This window comes from Simochromis diagramma, unplaced genomic scaffold (assembly GCF_900408965.1).
Source record: "Simochromis diagramma unplaced genomic scaffold, fSimDia1.1 OVJJ01000683.1, whole genome shotgun sequence".
NCBI classification, from domain to species: domain Eukaryota; kingdom Metazoa; phylum Chordata; class Actinopteri; order Cichliformes; family Cichlidae; genus Simochromis; species Simochromis diagramma.
Genome location: NW_024387158.1, coordinates 644263 through 656948, shown reverse-complemented (window position 1 = coordinate 656948; position 12686 = coordinate 644263). Strand labels below are relative to the sequence as shown.

The 12686-nt window shown below is 37.8% G+C and overlaps 1 protein-coding gene across 1 annotated transcript in view; it reads left to right on the top strand.

The window, feature by feature from the left end:
• Nucleotides 1-2804: 2804 nt before the first annotated feature.
• The window catches only part of crb2a (crumbs cell polarity complex component 2a), a 39360-nt gene continuing 29478 nt past the window's right edge, over nucleotides 2805-12686 (top strand). The window contains exon 1 of the mRNA XM_040048711.1: nucleotides 2805-3153. Within this exon, the coding sequence (XP_039904645.1) occupies nucleotides 3087-3153 (67 nt within the window). The 5' untranslated portion in view covers nucleotides 2805-3086. The remainder of the gene's footprint in view (nucleotides 3154-12686) is intronic.

The window sequence follows — 12686 nt, the reverse complement described above, 5'->3', positions numbered from 1 at the left end:
AGTGAAAGCAAAGCAACCTGCAAGTACCACACATTTATGGGAACTTCTGCAACAGATATGGGAAGAACTTTCTGGAGAATATTTGATTTCTATTGTAGAAAGATTACCATTCAGCTTTTATACAGTGGCTTGCAAAAGTATTTGGCCCCCTTTAACTTTTCCACATTTCCACATTACAGCCACAAACATGAATCAATTTTAATTGGAATTCCACGTGAAAGACCAATACAAAGTGGTGTACATGTGAGAAGTGGAACGAAAATCATACATGATTCCAAACATTTTTTACAAATAAATAACTGAAAAGTGGGGTGTGCGTAATTATTCAGACCCCTGAGTCAATACTTTGTAGAACCACCTTTTGCTGCAATTACAGCTGCCAGTCTTTTAGGGTATGTCTCTACCAGCTTTGCACATCTAGAGACTGAAATCCTTGCCCATTCTTCTTTGCAAAACAGCTCCAGCTCAGTCAGATTAGATGGACAGCGTCTGTGAACAGCAGTTTTCAGATCTTGCCACAGATTCTCGATTGGATTTAGTTCTGGACTTTGACTGGGCCATTCTAACACATGGATATGTTTTATTTTAAACCATTCCATTGTTGCCCTGGCTTTATGTTTAGGGTCGTTGTCCTGCTGGAAGGTGAACCTCCACCCCAGTCTCAAGTCTTTTGCAGACTCCAAGAGGTTTTCTTCCAAGATTGCCCTGTATTTGGCTCCATCCATCTTCCCATCAACTCTGACCAGCTTCCCTGTCCCTGCTGAAGAGAAGCACCCCCAGAGCATGATGCTGCCACGACCATATTTGATTCTGAAAAGTCTCAACAGGATCTTGAGCTTTATTGTGGAAGGTTTATGTGGAATATAAACAAGCGGACACGCGATGCTGTTACCGTCGTTGTTGCTAACCACAACGCATAAAAACAGGCACTTGTCCGTCCGTAGTGTGGTTATATAAAATATAAGAGAAAGAGAGAACTTTAAGAAATTGATATAGCCACTAAAGTGACCATCAAAACGATGAAAAAATATTGCCGTAAACAGTTTATTTTGCGACAGCACGAAACAAACGATAGCGTAAAATGAAACGATAGACGTTTTTATATCGTCATCCGATATATATCGTTATATCGAACAGCCCTAATAGGTATTACAACAAAAACATGAAGTCTGCTGAGTATTCTTGAAACCAAGGAGTCTTCATTTACAGTATTACAAATATTGCTTTAAAAATCTGTACGAATCTTCTCAGCAGTGCATTAAACAACGCATACGCTTGAATTTTTAATTATTTTTTTTTAAAACAAAGTTTTGTTTTCAGGCAAGTCTGTTGTTTAAATCCTGATCTTATTCATTCCTCCAGTGCACTCATTGTTACAGTACACAATATCTAGATCATGTGCTAGTGACATAAAGTTCACTGATCCAAATCTGTCCATTAGAGGGTAAGGTATTGGGGGCAGCCAATGTTTAAGGTGGAGTGTGGCATTAAGGCTGTAACAAGTGAAGTGACAAGTCTCTAACTGGCTAATTGGTGGATGTCTGACTGCTAAGCTCCACACTACAAAGGAGCCACTAAAGCTGATAACGACATTAATCGACCAGGGACTAAACCCTGGCCTGGATTCACTGGACTGTACAAGTTAACACAGTGCAATAGGCTGAATGGTTTACATCATTCAGGCTACACATACACACCAACATGACCTCGCCTGAAAGTCATTGAGTGCTAATTTGTCAATGTGTTTTTGCAACCAAGGCTCAGACGGTGGTTTATTTCTTTTGTTTTGTTTTTTTGAAAAAAAAAAACACATTTATTTATTTATTTTTACAAGTTTTACATAATACACAGTTAGTTTATTTCTTTAAGGTGTAAACGTAACTGGTAGATGTTGGAACTGATGTAAATTAGAAAATCCATCCATATAATGCACCCACTGTCAAAACCAAACAAGTATATATATATATATCTTTTTTATTTATTGTGGGTGCATTTTTGCCTTTAGTTTAGAGTTGAGTGTAGATACAAATGTATTGAAAAACCCCCGGGTATTGTGGTGTCTCATGCAGAAAAAGGGCTACATTCAAAGAGATGTACCTTTGAGAGATGTACTATTACAAAACAATACCGAAACTCTGTTTTTGAAGCTTCTACATTCAGTTTTTACTGATTTCAGAGTGATAATTTTACCTTATTTGTTATGTTATTGAACTTGTCATAGACCTTGCACAAGAATGCTTTTCCACTTGGCAGCCATCTTGAAATAACTGTAGACTCCTATTTGTGCTGTTATTTTTGAAGAGTTTGACTTTTACTTCAATAGTCACCAGGGATAAAAGCTGCATAAACTAGAATCATTAGTCAAATGGGACTACAAAATTTAAGAAAAATAGATAAATGTTTAAGAACTTTCCGAATTATCTTTACTGTGGTGGATTTCTCTCATATATTTCTTCTGTCTGTCAATTGGGTGGACTGTCACCTCACCTCAAATGGTTGAAGATGATGGCCAGCCTTCCTTATTTTGAAGATTATTTCTGTTTTTCTTCAAACTGTTTCCAAGTTCTGCTGAATGGGAATGGTTGGCTTTTCCACTTTAGTATTTGAAGTTCTTTATCTGAAGTGAATTGAACAGGTTTTACACATTGCACTTTTTCACAAAAAGTTGCAGAATTCGAAGATTTGCCCTAAAGCGCTTCTAAGAACCATTCCATTTACCATTTGCTTTTGTTGAAGGAAAAACTATTTACAGATGATAATATTTTCTTACTTTTTTCTGTTTCTAGGTGGGACAGTTAAACGGTTTGAGGGTCTCTGAATGAAAAACAGTATTAGCAGGTGCTAATCCAGTTCATGTTTTCCTGTTTTCTTTCACGTGGCTGATTATGCTCCAGTCTAAAGCAGGGAGGGCTTTCGGTCTGTATCCAAGCATGAGTATTGGGGCAACCGCAACACAGCGAGGAGCCTTTACATTGCACAGCAACATGCCATTACTGTAGGACTTCTTCACTTGTTTGTTTTTTTTCTACTGAAAAACAAATTGATATTTCCTTGTGGTTTTACATACCCCAGTCTGTGATTGTGCTATGGAGTTGGGGAAAGTTCATGTGAATTTAAAGACGGTGCTGCTGACAATGATGATGTTCAAATGGGGTGAGTACAAACACACTTAACACTTTTGTTTTAGAGAAGGTAACAGATTACATTGCAAGAGTAATCACAGGGATATAAAAAAAAACGGAGAACTATTTTAAAAATACATATATTTAAAATATTATTTAAGATATTTCTTTTTCTCAACATTTATTTGTTTATTTATTTGATAGTCCTGAGGAGTCCTGAGGATTCTCACTTTTACAAACCAATAAGAGGAGCAGGTCCTAGAAATGCCATGAGTGAAAAGAAGTTTCAGGGAGGTGCTATATTGTGTTCTCAACAGTGACAGGACTGAAAACAATAAGTGAGAATATTGAGAAAACATAGACATGTCCATAACCATTACTTTAATTACTAGGCTGTTGTCAGACAAATATATTTAGCAGATTTTTAAATATTAGTAGTTAATATGTGGCTAGATCATTCAATAGAAAAGTTGATTTGTTAGAGACAGAATTCCTCATTTGCTTCTAGTTTTTGAAAGCTCTATCTGTCAGATTTTACACATGATTGGATCTGAATGAGAGATTGTGCTCCTTAGTCATGCATTCCTAATCAGTGCAACCAGTTGACTGGAGAGAAGCTCATTCACACCTATATGTGCATGAAAGGAGGGCAAAAACAAGGTCACATCTTGGTCACAAAGATTTAAAGCACAAACCATGTTTTCAGCTTTTTAAAATCTCCCTTTTAACAAAAACAAAGGCCCAGCAAATGCAGGCACTTCCTGAACACCGAAGAGAGCCAGAGACAACAAGTAGTATTTAAGTGACCAAGTAGTACTGAGGTAAAAGTTATAGAATAGTATTGGAATAAAATGACAAAATTGTGAAGGATTAAAATATTCCAAGAGCTCAACTTACTTCATCTAAACATGTTTCAATCACGTTTTATCAAAACAAAAAGGTTTATTGAATATGAATACGTTGTGTTGATTACAGATTTAAGCTTCTGCCAAAGCAAAACAATTGTGTGCAACCAATGTCAACTATTGAATTAAATAAATCCAACATGCTCTTTTTTTAGTGTATTAAAGGTACTGCCTCCAGTGGTATCTATCTAATATACTCCAATTAAATGGAGAATCCTTTTCACACACTAAGATTAAATGGTAAATGGACTGGTTGTTATGTAGAGCTTTTCTACTCTCACTGAGCACTCAAAGTCCTTATACAACTCGTGCATTCATCTGCATTATCTAAGGTTTTTAGTGCTTCTATCTAACATTCACTCGCATTCACACTCCGATGGATGCATCGGAGGGCAACATGGGGTTAGTATCTTGCCCAAGGATATTTGGCATGTAGACTGGAGGAGCCTGGGATCAAACCACCAACCTTCCAGTGAGTAGGTGACCCGCCGTACCACCTGAGCTACTGCCAGATTAATTATTGAGTTCCTCATAGTTCCACACATGCTTCCCTTAAGCAGTAGCATTTGAAGGCATTGCATACATTTTCACTGCTATGCAGATGACACGCAACTTTGCCTATCCATGAAACCAGGACAGGCAAATGACTCAGATAAAACTGAGGTTACTGTACTCCTTAAAATCTAAGAAATATGGTATCTAACCAGATGCTTACTCTGAATGGCATTACTTTGGCATGCAGTAACACTGTGACAAACTGAAACACACTTTGTCAGCGTGATGCTGAAAAACTGGTTCATGTGTGTATTACCTCTATCCTGGACTTCTGTAATTCGTTATTTTCCGTTATTGTCCTAAAAACTCCATGAAAAGCATTCAGTTGACCTAAAATACTGCAGCAAGAGTATTGATAGGAACTAAAAAAGAGAGAACATATTTCTCCTATATTGCCTTGCCTTCATTGGTTCCCTGTCAAATCCAGTATCACTTAAAATCCTGCTTCTCACATAAATGGTCTTCAATAATGAGACCCATATCACTCCATAAGAACACATTGCTCTCAGACAAAATAAGAATGGGAGGCAGAGCCTTTAGCCTTCAGACCCCTCTTCTGTGGAACCAGCTTCCAGTTTGAATTTGGGAGACAAACACCCTCTCTACTTTTAAAAAATTAGGCTTAAAACTTTCTTTTAAAATCAAGCTTATAGTTAGGGCTGGATCAGGTGACCTTGAATCCTACCATAGTAACGATGCATTCAGTTATTAATTATTATTCATCTCTGGCCCTCTAGCACAGCAAGTCTTGTCCTGTGTTACTCCCCTAACCCCAGTCAGTTGGTGCAGGTGGTTGCCCCTCCCTAAACCTGGTTATGCTGGAGGTTTCTTCTTGTGAACAGGGGATTTTTCCTTCCCACTGTTGCTCATATGGGATCATATGATTGTTGGGTTTTTCTCTGTTTCTTTGTATTATTGTAGGGTCTTTACCTTACAATTTAAAGTACCTCAAGGCAACTGTTGTTGTGATTTGGACCTATATATTAACCTGTTTGCTCTCGTGTCATCAGGCAGAAATGTAGTCAAATGCCTTTAGTCAAGATTGGATAAAACTGACATATTGATGTTTTTAACTAAACAAATATAGAAGCTAGCTCAGAGAACTCAATAGGAGAGATGAAGTCTAAATAAATATGAGCAGTTACTAAAGTTGCTGTAGGTTAAGTTGTCATTTTTATTTTGTCATTAGTAGTTAATTAATAATCAGAGTTGTCTCACAGAAAATGGAGACAAAATAGTGTGTGTGTCTAGGAAGAGAAAATTTTTTGTGATTGCTTATATTTGTGCCATAGGGAGTTTGACAGCTAAGCTGTAGACTTTGAGAGCTCTGTATGCAAAGGAGGAGCGACCCAGCAACTTTTCTTTAATGTGCACTGGGCATTTTCAGCTTTGTTGAATTTTTGACCTTTTCCTCTGCATCACGTCTGACAGGTCCAGCTATCTGCACAATAAGCATCAACCTTGTGTGTGTGCGTGTGCGTGTGTGTGTGTGTGTGTGTGTTCTGTGGGTTATCATAAAAAGTGGACATGTTAAAGAGTCAGTATTCACTTGTCTGTCTGAATGCATTTGCAGCTATTATTGCGTCAACTCTTTTGGAAAGGCTTTCCACAAATTTAGGAGTTTATTAATTGGAATTTTCAACCATTATTCCAAAAACACAATTAAGAGGTCGACACCAATACTGGATAAAACCCTCCGCTCGAATTCATCCCAAACATGTTCTATCGGTTGAGATCAAGACTCTGTCCAGGCCAGCCAAGTGCTTTCACACCAAACTCGCTCATCCATGTCCTTATGGACCTTACTTTGCACGCTGGTGCACAGTCCTGTTAGAATAGGATGTGTCAAGCTATTCCCAAAAAAACTGGAAATATGAAATTTTCCAAAATGTCTTGTATGCACCCAAAGGGTCACCTTTAAGTCTGACAAGTAGGGATGGAAATTTAGTAGAAAACTGGTTCAATTCCTTGGAATTATTAGCCTGCTTGGCTGCCAATTCTGCTTATTAGTTCCGCTTTGTGCTACAGTCAGTTGATTATAGTGCATGTCCCTAAAGAGAAAAATAGTAGCATCCACAGCATGGATATGGACATTACTTTTATTTTTATTGTACAAAAGGACAAGAGAACAATGGTAAAGACCAAGGAGCTTGGAAAGAAAAGCGTCTGGACTTCTTACTTAAAGAAGTCCAGACGCTTTTCTTTCCAAGCTCCTTAGACTACGATGACCTGGATGACTGAGAACCTTCACAGGACAATGGTAAAGATTAAACTGTGTCCAGGACAGACTTTGGTTTTTGCTATCAGCTTTGTGTTGATACATAAATCAAAGAGAAAGATCATAGGTGTGATCATATTAGAATAGGGATTGTGCTGGTGTGTGGGAGTGTGGCCTATAGGTTTATGTAGTTAAATGGTAATTATGAGACAGTCCATTTTACAGAGAAACGTTTGTAGTAAGCACTGTAACAAATGACCTTCGCCTGGGAATAATTAAGTAACGCACTGCATTACTTTTTCTTTTTTTTAAATGTGTTAGCAGAATTATGATCTGAATGCTTTCTAGTGACAGACATATTTGCTTTGCCAAGAGAAGGACCTCTCTCTAAGTTCCTTTTGCTAATGTTTTTGTTTTATTTATTTACATTATTTTATTATTCATATGTCTAGTGGATAACATGCTAGAGCACTTAAAGACCAGATTCGTGAAAGATATGAAGAAAGCAGAGAAATGGGCACTGGACACAGCTCCAAAAGCCAAGGGTGTTGGTGTCAGGGGATCAGAGGCAGCATGCAGTTGAGGCCAGCTCCCCAAGCAAAAGTCGAGGACATGGCCACAGACCCCAGACCCTCGAGAACTGCACAAACCCTCGTGGAGTCCCCACCAAACAACGAAGAATCCCAAGGCACTCCAAAATACAAACCCTAAGGGTGCAGGCCAGCAACCATACCAAAATGCCCTGTCAAATCCCAAGGGGAGGAGAGGGGCAGTGGCGACCAGTGGTGACAGCAAGGAGAGCAATCCCCTGCATTACTTTTAGAAAACGTGTTCTGTGTAATATGTGTAATACAATGCTTTGTTTGAGTAACAACCTCAACATTGATGACAATATACATAAACATTTGACCACACACTATACAATTCATTTGCTCACATGTGATATCCTTGATATGCTGCTTGCCCATGGTGGTGACTTTCAAAGCGGAGCCAATGGGAATTCAATAAGAACCAATGGGAGAATTGATAAGGAATCAAATATCAGTAATGGAATCCAAATTGCAATTCCTATCTCTACTGACTGGCTTGTCAGTAGAGATAGGAATTGCAAGACTTCCTGCACCCATTTCCTGTACTATATCTGGGGCCTCAGTTGGCTAGTGGTTTGGTGCTAGGCTAACTGCGTATCAAGGTCATTGCTAGTTTTGGTGTGTTCTTCTCCCTGCTGCTCGCCACTGGTCATTGTGGACAGCCTGGGTCTCCTTGGTATTTCTCTGTCCACCTCTGGCTCCCGGGGGGCATTGTTGGAGTCTCTCACTCTCATTATCAAGTACTTTTTATGACAAGCGCTCATACAGAGACACTCATATTCTTTTTCTCTCACTCACACACACACTCACACACACATACACATATGTATGTCTGTTTGTGTAACCACCTCTGGTTTGTTAAAGATGCAGCAACTTTTCACTTCTCCACCCCCTTTTTCTCTCTTTCTGTCTCATTTTCTTTTTCTGTTCCACGTCCTTTTATCTTTATGTTATTATCTCTTCTCTTTCATCAAAATGGCCCTCACCTCTTTTCAGCAACGGCTCCACTCAGATAATAAAATAAAATAAAAAGAGTGACAAGAGGAGCCTCTACAGAGTTCATCTTGGCAAAAGAAAATCTGTTTGGGGCAAAAAAGCATTCAGACCATGATTCTGCTGACTAAAACTGCCGAACAGAACCGGTTAGAAAAAATTAAAAAAAAATCTTCTCTTGGCACAATGCAGTCAGACATGTGTCGTTCTCCTAGCAACCACTAAGCCCGCACTCATCCATCTGTGACACGTCAGACCAAAAGGGTGACTAGCTCAGCAGGTAGAGCAGGTCACCTACTGATCAGAAGGTTGGTGTTCGATCCCTGGCTCCTCCAGTCAGTATGCCAAGTATCCTTGGGCAAGATACTGACCCCAAGTTGCTCTCCAATACATCCATTTCAGCGTGAATGTAGCTAGGAAGCACTCAGTTTAGTTTAGAGGAAAGTGAATGTTGTATAGAGTGCTTTGAGTACTCTGGGAGAGTAGAAAGGTCCGCTCCAACTATTACCATATTACTAATGAGCTGTATTGTAAAGTGCTACTGGTTTTCTAAATTAGTATGAAACATTATGGATCGTTTCTTTGTTTTACTGCAATTGTAACACAACCTATGGTGGCAAATCTGAACTTTGGTAGGTTACTTGAGTGGAAACAAGCTAGAGGTTGAAGCTGTAAGCTATAAGCTCTTCGCCACCTGGAGATTACAAGAGCAAGGGGATTGACCCAAAGAGGCCAGAGGGATTACAACATGGAAAGGCTCTGGAGGCTTTCTGGTGAAAGAGAGGGACAGTAACGCTGTCTAATTAATCTCAGGTATACATCAAATGAGTGAGAAAATGTGTAAAATATGAAAAGGTTAGTAATCCAATCCAACTTTATTTATAAAACACTTTAAAATAGCCAGCACAGGACCAAAGTGCTGTACAGTAAATAAGTTAAGAACAATAGAATAAAACAAAACAGAAAAAAATAAAACACATAATACATAAAATGACAATTAAAACAGCCCCATATTAAAAAACAACATAAAACAACACAGAGTCAACTAATAAAAACTAATAAAAAATAAACTGAAAAGGCCAGGGAAAGGTAAATGGGCGCTTTCTTATACAGTAATTTTTCTACTGTACTTAAGCACTCAAAGTACTTTGTACAACATGTCCCATTCACACATAAATTCATACAAGCTTCGCGTATCTAAGTGCTTTCTATCTAATGGTCACACACACACATTCACACTTTGATGACTCTGTTTTCAGTCTTCCCCAAGGTTATTTTGGTTATGGAATAGCCAAAGATTCAAATGACCAACCTTCCAATTGTTCAACCTTTTCAGGCGCAACATGTAATAACACTATAATACGTGTTAAATTAAAAAGCCCTTTTAATTAAGTCTTTATAAGGTGCTTAATAAAAATTAATATGTTAATAAGAACTGAAAAAATAAACATATGTTAAATGTTTTGTGTGTTTATATGTTATCCTATAAAGCAACACACAATGCATAAGTAAATGTTTAATAATGAAATACTAAGTAAATTAGTTGAACTTATTAATATTGTTGAATTAGAAGTTTCCCTTCAAGAATATCCTACAAATGAATTCTAAATCTGTTTCTAATTCTAAAATTCAACACTCTGTTCACTTATTTAAAAATAAACCATATTGTAAATATTTATAAATTTTATTACTCGTTAACTAAGGACTTAGCAAAGTCCTTATATTAAGCGTCAAATAGCTATGCTACTTAATATAGCCATGAGCCTGGGAAGAGATGCAAATCCTTTGGACTTTGTTTCAGAATGGATATCCAGGCGTAATAAATCTCCCAAATCAAATAAGTAGAGCTACCAGCTGTGACAATCTGTGATGGGAGCAGCTAATGTAGCTACTTATTTATTTCTATATTTATCCAACTGCTTCTTTATTTGTTAGTAGTAAAAATGGACTACATCACAGCAATTTTTCTGCATAAGAAACAAAAGGATATAGAAGCGTTGCTATATTATATTCAAATATACCAAAATACATATGCAATGTATGAGATACAAATTTAAAAAAAAGACAGACATTTAGTATTATTGGCTATTTCACCTCTCCTTGATGTAGTGGTACAGAGAAAAGATAATGCAATACATTTGTTAAAATACTTACTGTTCATGTCAAAGTCAAAGTCAGCTTTATTATTAAAAACCATATTTACAGATCATACACAGGAATTTGAAAGTACAATGGTCCCACGACCCGCAGGGTACACTAAACAACATAAAGATAAAAAGATAAAAATAAAATAAAAGTCTTATATACAACACAATACAATCTTATATAAACAGCAATGTCCAACACAAACCGAGTGTTTGTGGGCAAGAGTTTGTGTGCAAGTGGGTTGGGGGAGTCAGTGAAAGGGCGATGTCCCCCTACGATGTGTAATTTGATAAGATTTATTGCTACATGTCTATGTCACTTAATTACTATGTTTATCCTATACTCCATCTTACATCAAGAAGACTTGAAGCTAATCTTGAATCCTTACAGCATCCTGGAGCACATCCAGCCTACAGGTGGCTAACACTCCTCTGGAGTCACTGTAATCTGGAAAGATCAAACGCAGTTAGTGTCTAATGTTTGGATTGAGGGCAGAAGGCACCTTAACCAGAACTGGAAATGGTAACACCCTTCTACTTTAACAGAGTGACTGTGGATAATGCCTGCCTTGAGGCCACACTTGAGGAGTTTACTTTTTTTTGCATGGTTATTCTATAAATAAGACAAATTACAACATACTAATTAATTGTAGAGGCAGGGTAATAATACATTAAATAATAGGAATAATTAGTCAGAGTTCAAAATCATTCTAATTATTAAAATTATAATTTAATTCTAAAAAATCAATTTAAAAATATGAATTTTTAGCTCTGTCTGGGTTTGGGAGTTACGATCTCTCTTCTTAGATCATCATCCCCATGATATGGCTGAATGGATGGATGGATGTGTCTAAAGTCCATTCTCAAGACACAAATAAAAGACCTCAATAGTATTGGGGAGCTCGTATTGCAGTTTTTTTCCACAGTATCAGATTGATATTAGATTTTGGGGGGGGGGGGGGGGGGCATGACGAAAATATGTGCGAGTGATTGGTGTCCAAACTTCCACACTACCTCCAAGTAGTGGGGGGGGGGGGGGGTTGTTTTTTTTACATACACGAGGAATGGTGGGCAGTTTTGTCTTCATCTCTCAAGATTTCCAGATAAAGATGTGTGTGAGTACCTCTGCCAGTTGGTCAGCACAGGACTGTAGTGGGTATCCATGTACACCATTAGGAGAAGCTACTCCTTCTGTTGATCCAATGGAGAAACCATCATTCCTGATGAGTCAATAGAAAAGAGGACCCCAAATATTGGGTTATTGCAGCTATCAAATTGTACAAATAAGGTAAGTTAAGGTAATCTAGGATGCTGACAAAGTTGTTGGTTTGTACATGTTACATTTTCTTGGTATGATCTGTGATGGACTGAGTGCCCTGCTACATCTGCTGTCTGCTGCCAGTACTACAAAAGTCCTCTCCAATCCTAGCATGTAGTTATTATTATTTTTATTTAATTTCTTTTAGCTTTTCTCAAGTCTGCTCTGGTAGTCCCATAAGCTGAGATGTCTTCTTATTTAAAGGTAGTGTCTCTGGCTGTGAGCAATCATTTAATATCACTGTTCTACTATGATTTCAGTTAGTGGGCACAGTGTCAGTGATACTGGTGTTCTGGCGGTTTCCAATTCACGGTAGGCTTGAGCTTGGTGGTTCCTAGGTTATTCTTGAATTTCCAAACCATTTTCTCCTCATCCTTCCCCAGACCTATCTCAAAGTCATACATCCAGAAAAACTATTTGAACTGATTTATGTGATGTTTGAACTTGGAATTTGTGGTTGTTCAGGAATGCCTCCAAGAGACCTCTCCAACTTGTATAAATCTACAATTCTCCTTTGTACATGTTTAATCTGTTCCTTGGACTTTAAAAATTTACCTGATCTGACTGCATCACTTTCTAACTTTGCTACACCTGCTGTCACTGAAGATAACAGCATTTGAGATTCTAAATCTCAAGCTTTGCACAGAGCAGTTATGGAAGACAAGAAGTCAGACACAGATATAGAATAGAGAACTCAGTAGGCTTTTAAAAAATAAAGATGTGCAGACTAAATGCTCTAGTTCTAAAAAGTTCACAGTATGATTTGACATGGTGTAAAGAAGAAAACAAAACAGCACTGTAGGTGATGTAATCCCAGGTTGAGGTTTTGTGGTCTATGATT